Source organism: Nelusetta ayraudi, unplaced genomic scaffold, assembly GCF_046127955.1.
Source record: "Nelusetta ayraudi isolate G7.1 ecotype Tasmania unplaced genomic scaffold, CSIRO-AGI_Nayr_v1 ptg000033l, whole genome shotgun sequence".
Taxonomy (NCBI): Eukaryota; Metazoa; Chordata; class Actinopteri; order Tetraodontiformes; family Monacanthidae; genus Nelusetta; species Nelusetta ayraudi.
The window spans coordinates 2,541,482-2,555,000 of NW_027466083.1; the positions used below are offsets into that span (position 1 = coordinate 2,541,482).

A 13,519-nucleotide genomic window follows, 5' to 3' on the forward strand; every position below is an offset into this window, starting at 1 on the left:
CCCCCCCCCCGCAGCAGTCAATAAAAGAATCGAGCACTCTCACCGCACGTCCACGGCATCCTCCATGACTGTCATGTCGGTCTTGCACTTGGCCGAGGGGTTGATGGCGAGCTCAGCAGGCGGGATGACGAAGCTTTTACTCAGCGGCAGCCACATTCCCTCTCCGAGGGTGTAGGTGAATCTGGGCGGGACAATTAAAACAGGCACGGGAGCAGTGAGGTCAGTGTTTGGTCGGTCTGAAAATAAACTCAATTTAAGTGGCATGCAAAAAAAAAAAAGAAAAAAAGGGGGGGCAAATAAACTCCAAAAAGCTTGCGGGCTACTTAAAATTCATTCCATGCAGCCCCTGACTGAGTCAGGCTTAAGCCTCAAGGTACGTGCATTTAAATGGCCCTAATTTCAATTTAAATAAATGGTCATTATCTTTAGGCCTAGGGCGGAAAAAAAGAAAAATGCTCCACAGTGACTTTGTTTCGCAAACAAAGAAACGGAAAAGTGATGAAAGCATTACGGCTTCCACTTAGTGCGAGTGAAACGCTGATTATGTTTTAATAATGCCACAAACGTTGTCAGCTGAGCTCACAAATCAGAAGTGCCAGGAGGCGGCGGTAAAAGCCCTGAATTAATTTCCTTCACACGCGCACAGTTGTGTACGTGTGTCACTAACGACAAATGTTGTGTCGTCAGCTGGAATGGCAGAGCTTCGACTACTGCCTATGCATTCCCTCACCAACTTGGCCTGCCTCCTGAGGCACAGTTACTGGAGTCCATGTGACTGACTGTGATTTTTTTTTCCCCCCTTGAGACGCTACAGCATCCATTATATGCCGGCATAGCAGCGTTTCACTCTCCAGGCAGAAAGGTGTCATTTTAGGGTTTGAGGGTGGACACGAATGCAGAATATAAAAAGTAATGCAGGACCGAACCGTTCATACTCAAAAAAAAAAAAAAAAAAATCTCTTGATGAGGTGCAAATAAAACAAAAAAGTGTCTCAAAAAGGACCACAAAAGTATTTGATGTCAAAAACCACAAAAAGTTTCCAAGGAGCAATGGATGAAATGACAATACAATGACAACCTGACACCAGACAAGGGAAAGCAAGGACTATCAAAATAAAACAGGAAGTGCAGACGTACGTGTCATGAAAGGAAGGTCAATGTCGGTGAAGTTTTTAGTTGAGTGACGGTAGCCTCACTCCTCCGAACGTCACTTCTATTAATTTCGGACTAGCTATTGAATGTCTTCAGTGGGTGTGTGTATAGACGCCTTGTGACTTTCATGGTAAGAGCCCTTTACTGCCTTAAGCGCCACATTCTGGCTGTTCGCAGGGATCAAAGTTTTGTGCACAACTTCAGTTCTGTGAGTCCCAAACAAGTGTCAGTCATCGTCTTTGTTCCTGCAGGAGATTTGCTGGGAGCAAAGTCTCTGGAGACACCAGAGGACCATAAAAACGGCACTAAAGATCATTGTCCCCTCAGCGCTCCTGCCCCTGCAGGTTAAGTATTCCGGTTCGATTCCGGGCCTGGGACCTTTCTTTGTGGAGTTTGCATGTTCTCCCTGTGTCTGCGTGGGTTCTCTCTGGGTTCTCCGGCTTCCTCCAATGGTCCAAAAACATGCGTGAGGTGAACTGGAAACTCTAAATTGTCCGTAGGTGTGAATGTGAGTGTGAATGGTTGATTGTCTCTATGTGGCCCTGCGATGAACTGGCGACTTGTCCAGGGTGTCACCCTGCCTTCACCCTATGACAGCTGGGAGAGGCTCCAGCAGACCCCCGTGACCCTGAGCTCAGGAAGAAGCGGGTATTGGTAATGGATGGATGGACACTTTTCAGTCCAATACTGACAATATTATCCCTTCATTTATTTATACTCACTCAGTGTGGAAACCTGGGCCTGTTTATAGGCACACAAACCCTGCAGATTCATACTTTCAGAATTATGGAACAACTTCTATTTTTGCCCTTCTGTGTCATTGTTGTCCCTGGCGCTCTGAGAAGTGTCAGGAAAGCTCAAAGGTGCGATGCGTTTTTTATGCTGTTTCCACATGATAAACAAATGATTAAATGCACCTTTTTTTATCTGTAACCGAGCACCCTCACATGTAAAACCTGAAAAGTGTGTTGGATTCATTTTCACTCTGCATGTTATTGAGATGTCCTGAGGCTGACATGGCCATAAATCACCTTGAGGAAATGGCGCGTTGCCCCTTTAAGTTACTAATACGTCAAGGCCCCTCACTCCTTGTTGGGAGAATGAAACATTAAATAGGCACTTTTTAAAAAGATTAATGTTTTCATTGCCTCTGCGATTCAGAGCAAAGGCACAAAGTTGTTTACCGGTTATTTATGCCGCCTTTGAGTAAAGATATGCTTTTGCATAACTCTTCCTTGAGCATAAGGACACCGCGTGCTAATGGACACAATGCATACCAAATGAGAATCTGCATGAAAGACGGGCCAATAAGATATTCCCCTGGGACTAAACAAGGCTATAACTGTGTAAACAACAGATGTCCAGAATAAAGGCTTTAAACAATTATTTATTTGTGAATCAAGGCTTGCCATCAATCTTACGACACTGGGAAATGTAATACTTGCAACTTGAAGTTAAACACTGAGCACTGATTAACATCAAACACATTATTAGTGCTGCTGAATTATGCATGAAGACTTGTGGCGCAAAGGAATGAGGGGGAAATGTTGATTAAATGGTTAACGACCGGTCCTGTGCAGACTAAACACATTTCCTCATCCGCAATTGTTCAATTTGCATTTTATAAAATGCTAACTGAGCACTGGGCAAAGTCAGCAGCTAGCGGCAGCCACAAGTGATACCAATGCAGCGACAGAGAGACTATTTGGTCGTAGAAATGTAATACTTTATTGCATCTCACTGATAATATGTGTGTTTTGCAGTCAGGTTGTGTGTGGATCAAGTTCCAGCCAGTGTCAAACAATCCGCTCCTGCAATGTCGTAGTACTGGAGACCGGTCTCGGTCTCCAGACCACTTTTTAAGGTTCTCGGTCTCGTCTCCGACTTGGAGACATTTTTACTCAGTCTTGTCTTGGTCTTAGACTGGACAGACTTGGGGTTTTTGATCAAGACCAGTGGAGACTCAGCCAACACTGTAATGACACGATAATAACAGAAAGAATCCAGCTGTTGCAGTTTTACACTCTGTTTGTGACACCCAGAGTGACACCCTGCCCCCTTATTCCTAGTTCATTCATTAATTTATTTAGTCATTTATTTATTCATTTATGAAGGAAAGCTGTTTTTGAAAATGGTTCAAAACAGTTGGCAAAGCAGCAAAATATAATACTTTGATGAAAAGAGATGTTGCTGTTCCATTTAGAAGCAAACTTGATGTTTTTTGTTTTTTTTTAAAAAGATGCTGGTAATTTTTTTCTGTTTTGTTGTTGTTTTTCTTTGATACATTAAGTCTTGGTCTTGGCTTGGTCTCGAACTCCATACTCTCTAGTCTCAATAATGTCTTGGTCTCCGTTGGTGCCGTCTTGACTACACTATATGATTTGTAAAAAATGCATTATTAGCTATTTTAAATGGAGCGGCCAGCGCCTCATCTCTCATTGTTAGTCCGGGCCAGGATTCCCTGCGACGCACTATATGACGTGCATGGTGGACCTGACCGCAGGATCTGACTGCACCCACTTAACCAACACTGCTTTATAACAGACAACTGGGGACAACTGCGCCACAGTCCACTTATTTGCTCCACCCACTGCAGCAACTGAAGGTGGAAACCACCAAGTGTTCCCCTGGGAGGAAAGACTGGGAAGGTGGGGGGTGGGGGTGGAAAAGAGTCTTTAGAAGTGCCCCCTACTGGTTAATATACTGCTCTGAAGGCGAACGCTGTGTGCTTGAACGCTGACGGAATATTTTCACATGCAGGTGACGGAGGGATTTTCTGCACAAACTTTGATGTGTTTGCAATACATTTCAGCACAACTTTATGTTAATCAGCACTTTGGTTCTCCAGTGATTGCTGATCTCCAAAGACCAATGGGATTTAACAAAACTCCTCTACATTTCCTTTGAAAATATATATACTGTATATCTTTAAGTCTAAAATGCATCCAGGGCAAATGACTTCCGAGGACATGAAGGAGGGGGAAAAAAATCGAATACTATTTCAGACTGACTACATTGTGAAAGCAGCCTCACATCATTTTGACTGATGGCAGGGAAATGTATTGAGCTATAGTTTGGTTAAGGGATCGACTGGCTGATTAAAGGCACTTTGTGTTTACCGACGTCCCTGTTGGCGAGGCCAATTCAAAAATTACATCTGAGTGTCACATCCATGTTTCTGTGTGCTTCTCTCTTCTGTCCATCCTGCTATCCCTGCAGTGACAAGACATGAGCGACACGCCTGAAGCTTTTTAGTACAGTCAAAGAGAAGCATGGTTTTGAGAAAACACTCCAGCTGGAAAACTACTTTACCTGAGAGAAGACAAGCAAGACATGAGCTTATCTCTGCAAAAGCACAGTAGGTTTGTCCTCTTTGATTTTCAAAGATGTATATCAAGCAACATAAACTAACACGTGTTATCTGTTAGCATTTGGCAGTAGCTGATGTTCCATTGGCGAGCACTGAAGAGTTGAAGTTTAAAAGTTTACATCCTCACACCATTCTGAAAGTCATAAATAAAACACTCCGTGTAATTTAGATGACTTTTTTTATTTTTTTTGTTCTCAAGAGAAAAGTTTTTCTTTTGTTTGCTCTGACCTGCGATGCAGCAATGTTAGAATACATTTTCATTTAATAACAGCATTTTTTTTTTCTCCTATTATTAATGCAACATCATAGTGCGGAACTACTGGATGACATTTGCCATGAAACCTGATACTAAAGAGTCACGTTAACCACTTAGAGTTCGACTTAGTCAGCCTTATTGAGTGAGGAAAACATAGAGCTTAAGAAGGGCAGCTGGACAAAGACTTGAGGAAATCGATTGAGAGGCACCAAGTTTCATGCATCCTTCTCTCAAAGAGGAACTCAAATACATATTTATACTTTGTGAATATTTAATCAACAAAGCAATTTATATTGAGATAAAAAAAAAAAAAACTATCCAGTTTATATAATTTACAGCTGTATTTTTGGGAGTGAAAAGAAGCTAAAATGCTTGTGAGATGACCCAGACCGATTGACTGATTAAAGTGGATAGATTTGAAAACTATGACTGCATCTCCACAGGGCAAATACATCCCAGTGCGATGAGAAAAGAGAAAAAAACAAAAGATTGTACAGAAGCATTGTTACCAACAGAATGGCCAAGGGATTTTGGTTGCATTTTTGTGAAAAAGAAGTAAGTTGGTTGATATTTAATGATACCCTCTGTGTTTGCAATTGCCTAAGGTGTTGTTAGACATTTGTTTGCAATGACATACAGTGACTCTGGTGCTATTACAAGCTCACTCTATTGCCCAGTGGTGGTCAAACAAGTTCAGCGGCGAAGCTGTGAAAGAAAAAGTCTGACATGGCCTCTGGGTATTCCCCAGTCTCAAGAAACTATTATTTCCCAGGTTTAATTTGTGTTTTTCATGGTGACTTGGCTTCACTTTCACACATCTCATTTCAAACGTCAGAAGACACTTGTTATTTATTAAGAAAATATGGTGACTGCTTTTCCAATTTAAAAATCTGTCGCTCCATGACTAACACCATTTAGAAGCGCCAGATGAAGCTTATTCTGCGGCTATCGTTTACGATGTCGTACTCATTAATCGCAGGGAAATCCAATCTCGGGTGCCCCGACGTAACCTGGAATCATCTGCCTGGATCGTGAGGCGGCCGGGCTCGTGCAGTTCGATGCGAACAAAGTTTCGTGAAGTTCCCGCTCACCTGAAAATGCGGTCGGAGGGCTGTTCTCCCATCACAAGATCAAAACCGCGCTGGAAGATGGTGTAAGGCCAGGGACTGGCATGAAAAAGAACACACATCAGAGGGGGGAGACAAAGAAGAGAGGAGAGAATAAAACTGTTAGAATCAAAGCGGGAGAAAGTGTTAAATTTTTTAGCGTCGCCACCTGCCTAATGTGAACCCCTGAAAATCAGAAAGCCTCGTTTCAACGTCTGACTTCAAGTCAGTCCCGCCCTCACAAAGGACCTCCGTCAAATCGCAGGCCGCATTACGGATGCGCGCCGTGTGTAAACACGCTGATTGAAAAATTTTTTCTCCGGCTGCTGACACGCTGTGTGTCTTTGGCCCGTCTCCATCTACCAGAGGAGGGATGAGAAAGAACGGTGGGATGAGAGAGAGAGAGAGAGAGCGAGATGGAGCACGAGGGAGAGGCGGAAAACAAGAGAGGCAGAGAATAAGAGGTGACGAGCGCTGGGAGGAGACAGATGCTGAGAGAGAGAGACAGAGAAAGAGGGAGAATGATGGAGATTAATGGGGAGTGGCAGCTCGGGGGACTAAACAGTCTGCAAAGTGAGAGTGTGAGGGGGAGAGAAGTGACGGCGGCCCCCGTGTCATCCTGAGAAAAGTCCTACACTGCTGGAGAACAGCGGCAGAAGATGAGCGTGTCTTTGAAGCCGCGGGCTGTGGTCATTAAACATTTAAGTCACCCCGGGGTGCTCGCTCTGTCACAATATGACGGGGACACCGAGGGCACCGCCGGGGAAATATGAGGAACAGAGGTTCATAGCCGTGGTGCACTGAAGGAGGGGGGGGGGGGGGGGGGGGGCGTCCCAGAAATAGGTAAAAAGTACAGCATGGGATACAGTCTGAATGAGAGGGCTGTTGTCAAAGCCTCTGTCTGATGAAAGTGCAAGATTTACAAAACTGGTGGATGAGCTGAACTCTCTCCCCTCTGCCCTTACAAAGCAGGCTTGCCCCCTAAACAGGAATTAACAGTCCTAATACCAACAATGCTGCTCTATCATTGCACTTAAAATATCTGCTGCGGTTTTAAAAATACCTCCTTCTACATTTTATGTATGTTTTTAGTATGTTTTTAGTATGTTTCTCTCTCTTTTTAACTTTTTAACGTATGTTTATATTTCTGCACTGTGGGCACGAGAGAAACGCCTTTTCAATTACTCTGTATGTCTTGTACATACGGCTGGAATTGACAAATAAAATGGACATGGACTTGGAGAAACCTCCCATGGTTTGGACATATGTATAAATATCAACTCAGACTATAACCCTATTGAAAATCAATAAAACAAATATTTTTTTTACAATGTCAAGTCTAATAACCTGTAGATATACTGGCGTTCAAAAGTCTGGGGTCACTGACTCATTTCTCATTGAACTCCATTATAAGCAGCTTCATGAGACAACCTACTGGGATGCTCTCAGAACATTGCTATTGCATGAAAATCAGTAAGGATGTGCTGAATACATTATGGGATGGCTTTGACAGTTGTTGCCTCAGATGTCTAAATGAATGTGATTTGAATGAATGAATATCAAGAGAGCAGTATGCAGCCATCATTACAGAAGATGAATGTTTTAACACTGCGATAAAAAGCATAAACATTTCTAAAACAAAGCTTTGTATTATAATCACACTTAGTTGTGAGAGCTGAACCATAAAGAGTGAACAGAGCATCATCATAGTTTATATCTTAGGCTCCTTAAAACAGACAACTTTTAGTGTGTTCACACTGAATTCTGTACACTAGGAATTCCATCAGTCACTTTTATTTAGACATTGGAAATGGTTTCCATTAAAACTACAATGTTCCCAGGCTTGTCCAGCACATCTTGACTGATTCCCGTGCACTCACGCTGATCGCAGAGCATTCAAGATCATTTTTTCATGAAGCTGCTGGTTATGATGGAGTTGAATGAAGAAATGAGTCGGTGACCCAGAACCTTTGAAGAGCTGTGTACCTATAATACATTTTTATTCTTAAATTATTATTCTAAATGAAAAAAAAATGACCTTTTTTCCAGTAACCACTGACCAGTAATCCAAAAAGTATAAGAGGACATTTGATATGTTCTATTAATTACAGCTGCCTTTGACCTAGAAATTAAGCAAAGTCAAGAGCACACTATATATATATACATTACAATATATCAATTACAACTTGATATAATTACAACAATTATATTGAGTTGCAATTGTTGTAATTATTGTTATTATTGTTATTATTTTAATGAGATATGATATATTATTTGCTTATAGTCATTAATTTGTTTGTTTGAATAAAAACGGTGTTGTAGATGAGTATAATTAACATTGATTGCATTTTAACGGAAATAACAGCGCGCCAGCTCCACCTCTGGTGATTTTTTGCTGCTAAGTGCGATTACAAAGGCGTCCCTGGCGTCAGCAGCAATTTTTGGAACAGCGGCAGCTCGACACTCACTTCCTGAGTGGTCGCCCGCTGCTTTGGCTCCGTGGCTGCGGTGTTAGCCAAATGTCAAGGACTTTTTTTAATTTTATTTTTTTATTTTTTTATCAAGCAGATGTGAACTCGATTAAGCATTTCTATGGCCTCCTGCGATGGGCCTAAAGTAGCATTTTTCAGTGCTGAAAGAAACCAAGTCGACGGTCAGAACCATTGCTGTGTGATAGGAGAAGTGACCTTGCACTCAAAAAAAAAAATCATCAATAATAAAACTTCCTCTGATTTTGCTTACCTGCCATCAGCCCTAAAAAAAAAAAAATAATGAGTGCTAAAATTCATACAACGTGTCTTTGAACCAGCGTTTCAAAGTATTTAAAGGGCTACAGCCCAAAAATGTAACATAACGATGAGACATTCTTGATAGGTCTTTAGATTAAAACTGAGCTCATTATTGCAAATGAGCTTTTCCAAGCGAGTGCAGTTCAGACCACTTCATCTTCATTCAAACGTGTTCCCCCCTTTGTTCTAAATGATTCTCCAAACGTTTCCTCTCTCCTCTGTTGAGTCATAATTTGGATGAGTGTGGTTGTCAATACTCACCCCTGGTTTGGGCCCCACTCACTGCGAATGCAGAGGTGCTTGTGGACCGGGTCCCTCATGTAACCGTCCAGGCAGAGGCATTCTCCTGCAAACACAGAAGGCCAGAGCCAAATGGTGTGCTCGTTATCGTCAAGTCCCTCCTTCATTCTTCTCTGGCGAGCGCCATCCCGATGAGTGTCCTCTTCAGGCAGTTGGAGAACATTTCATTATTTCGTTCTAATCACATTTTTTCTTCATTGAGCGGCGCAGACTTAAAAAAGTTTTCAAGCAGATTTTTTTTTTTTAATCAGCTCCTTCTCTTAAAAAAAAAAAAAAAAAAAGGCAGTAGCCGACAGTACTGAATAAAAGTGAACATTTCCCTGCAGATCAATCAAGCAAGTGATGGTTATCACACAGGAAGTCATTAGAACGTTTGTCAAATGAAAAGTACTGAAGAGCACTGGCATTTAGCGCCAATATAAACTTGTTGCTGACGATTTTACAAATAATACACAACTAAAGGCAACATTTCACAATAGCTGCTCATGAGAGTAGGTGATGCTGAAATGAACCACATACGAATGAAAACCATAGACAGTGTATAAAGATGGTAAAGTCATCGTGATGTGACCTCATCCATTAGTTTGTCAATAGTTGTTCTGAAGCCCAGAGATGAGTTCCTTGAGGTTCCAGAGATAGGAACTCAACAAAAGAGAATTCTCACCAGTTTGCAATGGTCTGAATTTAGGGTTCCTTTCCATTATCATTATTATATTGACAGCCAGTCATTTTTAGTCTTTTTGCAACCAACTTTGGCAGTTCCTGCTGGCCAAATGACAGAATGCAGCTTTTTGGATGTGTTTTCTAATCATCTGCTTGATGACTAACAGCAAAAATAAATAAATAAATAAATAAATAAACAAAAAAATGTCAGAAATCTCCCCAGCAAACCGGGAGCAAAACAAATAAATGGGAGGATGTGCGTGGACCTGGCGAAAGCCGTGCACCGACATGCACCTGATGAGCACAGAGGGCAAGCATCAGCTTTCTGCTGTGCTGTCAGCACCCAGGAGAACTGTTGACCTTGACTTTGCCCGGCGTGATTGATGGGGCCTCACCTTTGGTTTAGCGAGTTGCTCGGGAGTAGCATGTACGACATGCTCAGCTCATGCTCAATAGGAGGCAAGTGAAGGGCACAGGCTCTGGGCTCTCATGCCGCCGCTAATGGAAAAGGTCAGGGCCAATTCGTGCCAGGCTAAACAACAGCGTATTCACTTATTTTGCTGCCTTTAGCAGCGAGATGGAGAGGAAGCAAGCCGGCGTCCGTGGTGTGAGTGATGTCCAACATTTTGCTGCGGAGCTCAGGTGACAGTTATTAGGGCAGGAAGTAACAATTCTACTCAAGACTAATAGACGCAATCAGACAAACATACACACTCGCACACACAGACACACGCACACAAATTGATTGAGACTGGCGTAGCGAGACATCTAAATGAACCAATGAGATGAAAGCAACTTTAGTTGCAACTAAGAAGAACCTGGCGAGTCTCCTCGCAATCACCAGCAGATTCCAACGCAGCAACACGTCGTCATTCCTTCCGTTATTTAAACTTTTACTCTCATAAACACACTCACACATAAAAGCTTTTTTTTGAGTGCTGCAACAAAGTTTTCTCCGTGCGTCAAAGTGTTGAATTTCACTTTTGATGAAACATTTCCAGGAAACAAAAATCAAACAGAGAATTAATTAAAATTACCAAACCAAAACTTAATGTGAACGTGGCTCCATTTGCCTTTCCCTGCTATTTATTTAATTCTACTTCTATCCAAGTTATGTGACATTTGGGGCTCATCGTGCAAGCACATTTTTAATCAGCAGACTTTGAACAGGGCATTATGGGAATCTAACGCTCAATATTTGGATTGTCACAAAATAAGGCAGAGTGCAGCACAGAGTTCGACTTTACCACTATGATGCGCACACACGCGCACACACACACACACACACACACACACACACACACACACACACACACACACACACACACACACACACACACACACACACACACACACACACACACACAGTGGCTTGATGGCACCAAAGACTTGAACTGTACTAACATTACACTGTTCTCTTACACTGCATGTGGTCTGAACTAGAGTTGCACCACTGTCTATATATAAAGACAGAGTGATTCATAGTGCTGGTTTCATGCCCAACCCCATATTGAGCTCCTGGTTCATTTAGAGATCAGAAGATTCCGTATTTGGATGTGTGGGTGAGAGATGATGATGATTGGAGTGTGACTGCAGCGTGAGCCCCAATGTGCAGCCACCTGCCAGTAAGCCGACTGGTGGCTATTAAACTGTGGCGTGGCTGCTTTCCAGGTTGACAATTTTAGTCTTTTTGCAACCAACTTTGGCAGATCCCGCTGGACAAACAATCACATGCAGGTATTTGATATTTACAAGTCGGCCTCCTTTTAGAACCAAGAAGCTCCGTTCAGCTTCTTTTGTTTACAGTCAATGAATTGTACACATGATGTAATGCATATGCATTTACAAGATGTTTTTTTTTTTTTTTCCTGCATGGAGCATGGCATGAATTTCAATGCAAAACTTTTTGCTCATAGGTCTAAATGTTATTTTTGGCAGAGTGTGATGTTTTCCCAAAGTAGTGAGCAATTGTCAGCATCTGTTTTTGTTGTAGCAGATAAATATAATAAGTCATTAAGACTTTTTCCTAAGTTTGAAAATAGACTGAATGCTTATGTTAGCCAAACTGGTAATGTGATGATCTGTTCTGTCCTGCCGTCTGGAATCGAAAGGCAGCACAATTTAGGGGGTAAGACGACAAAAGGTTGCTTTTCCATCTCAAATAGTTTTTTTGGACAAATTTTATCAAAGACATAAAGCCATTCAAGAACCTTCTCACTGATTTCAGTCAAATGTCTCACAATTTGGAAAAGCATTCTGTGAATCTGCTATGGTCGTCATACACTGGTAAAACGACAGAGCCTTGCTAACAACACTGGCCCTTGTTCAACAGGAGCGATGACTAATCTGGCATCATTTCCTGCTGTTATTTGCTCCAAAAAGATTATTGTGAAGTCGTTTGCGGAAAGCATTTTGCATTTTCATCATTTTAACATTAGAATTTCAATCAAACAGTGCTGTCGACATGATTCATCCTCCTGGAGGCAGAGCATGGCTCTTTGACTCTTTAAAAAACAAACCAAAAAAAACAAAAAGATTCTAGCTGGGAACACGGTGATGCTGGAAGAGTGAGCACCAAGCGTGGCGGCGTTCAGGGCGCCAACAGGAAGTGAGGAGCTGCAGGTTTCTTTTAATGTCTTTCCAGGAGCAGTACAGACATTGTCGCAGCCCATTTCACTTCTCATCTGTATCTCCTTGAGCAGAAATGAGGATTGGGTTTAAGCTATCTATAGCACCTCTGCAATCTCCCCTCGACCCACACAAACACGTGCATGTACGCGCACAGACACACACACACGCACACGCACACACACACACACACACACACACACACACACACACACACAGTGGCACAGTGTCTTGGAATCCATCGTATTGAAAGTACAAGACAATTACAGAATTCCAGCTGCCAATGTGCTGCTGGCCTGTGAATGTGGACTCCAGTGTGTGGGTGAATCTTTTTCTTCCTTCTTATTATTTTATTTTTAAGGCAGGCAGAAGACACACTGGCTTTTTGATTCATTTAAAAAGGTCTTAGAACTGGCTGTGCATTGCCCAGAGGTGAGTTAAGCTGCTGAATAATGGATGCAAAGCGAGGAAGACAGTTCTTCCTCTTTAAAAGAGATAGTTCCTCCTCGGGCCGTGGTTTGATTGACGCGCCGACAGAGACCAGGTAAAGCTAAAATGAGTCATTCGGCCCATTATTTCTCTCTTGAGGATTCCGCAAAAGAACGGGGCTACAATATTCCAACCTGAAGCAGACGGACACACGGGAAAGAAATTAGTCAAGCAGTCCCAACGCTTCTGACATATTTTTCACCCTGGCTTTAGTGAGTGGAGATCTGGTGCATGTACGCCTAAAATGTAGACAAAACAACAAGCAATACAGTGCAAACAAGGTTGGAATGTTTTGTCTGCGGGCCATTTAAACTTTGGCTTTTGAAAAAAAATATATATATACTAACAATCTGCCGTTCACTGCTTGTTTTCTTTTTTCTTTTCAGACGCAAGTCTTTTTTTCACTTTTTTTATTAACTGATTTTTTTTTCCCCGTTTTTGCTTGTAGACCTTAAATCTCAACACGTAAAAAAGAAAAGAAAACACATGTCTGTATACTTCACTCTAGTTTTGCCTTCAATAGCAAAGTGACATTTTAAGTCAAACCTGCTCACAACTCGTGCTGAGAAACCTTTGCTTTCTCTGCAGCTGACATCCACTGTCCGCAGTGACTGCACTGAGTCGAGTTGAGAAGAAGAACAAAGCGTTCAAATGTTATTCCTCTATCTACACACCATTCAATTTGTTTGGCTTCAGAGGAATGTCTCTGCATGATGATGCTTCCAATGAGCGTATTCATTATTAATTTGTAGAATTTATGCCTCCC

The 13,519-nt window shown here is 42.1% G+C and overlaps 1 protein-coding gene across 4 annotated transcripts in view; it reads right to left on the minus strand.

The window, feature by feature from the left end:
• Positions 1-13,519, minus strand: part of astn1 (astrotactin 1) — a 328,361-nt gene that overhangs the window by 214,706 nt on the left and 100,136 nt on the right. For all 4 annotated transcript variants that reach the window (XM_076031556.1, XM_076031555.1, XM_076031553.1 and 1 more), the window contains 3 exons: positions 8,935-9,019; positions 5,870-5,944; positions 44-181 (listed from right to left, as the gene is read on the minus strand). In XM_076031556.1, the coding sequence (XP_075887671.1) occupies positions 44-181; positions 5,870-5,944; positions 8,935-9,019 (298 nt within the window). The remainder of the gene's footprint in view (positions 1-43; positions 182-5,869; positions 5,945-8,934; positions 9,020-13,519) is intronic.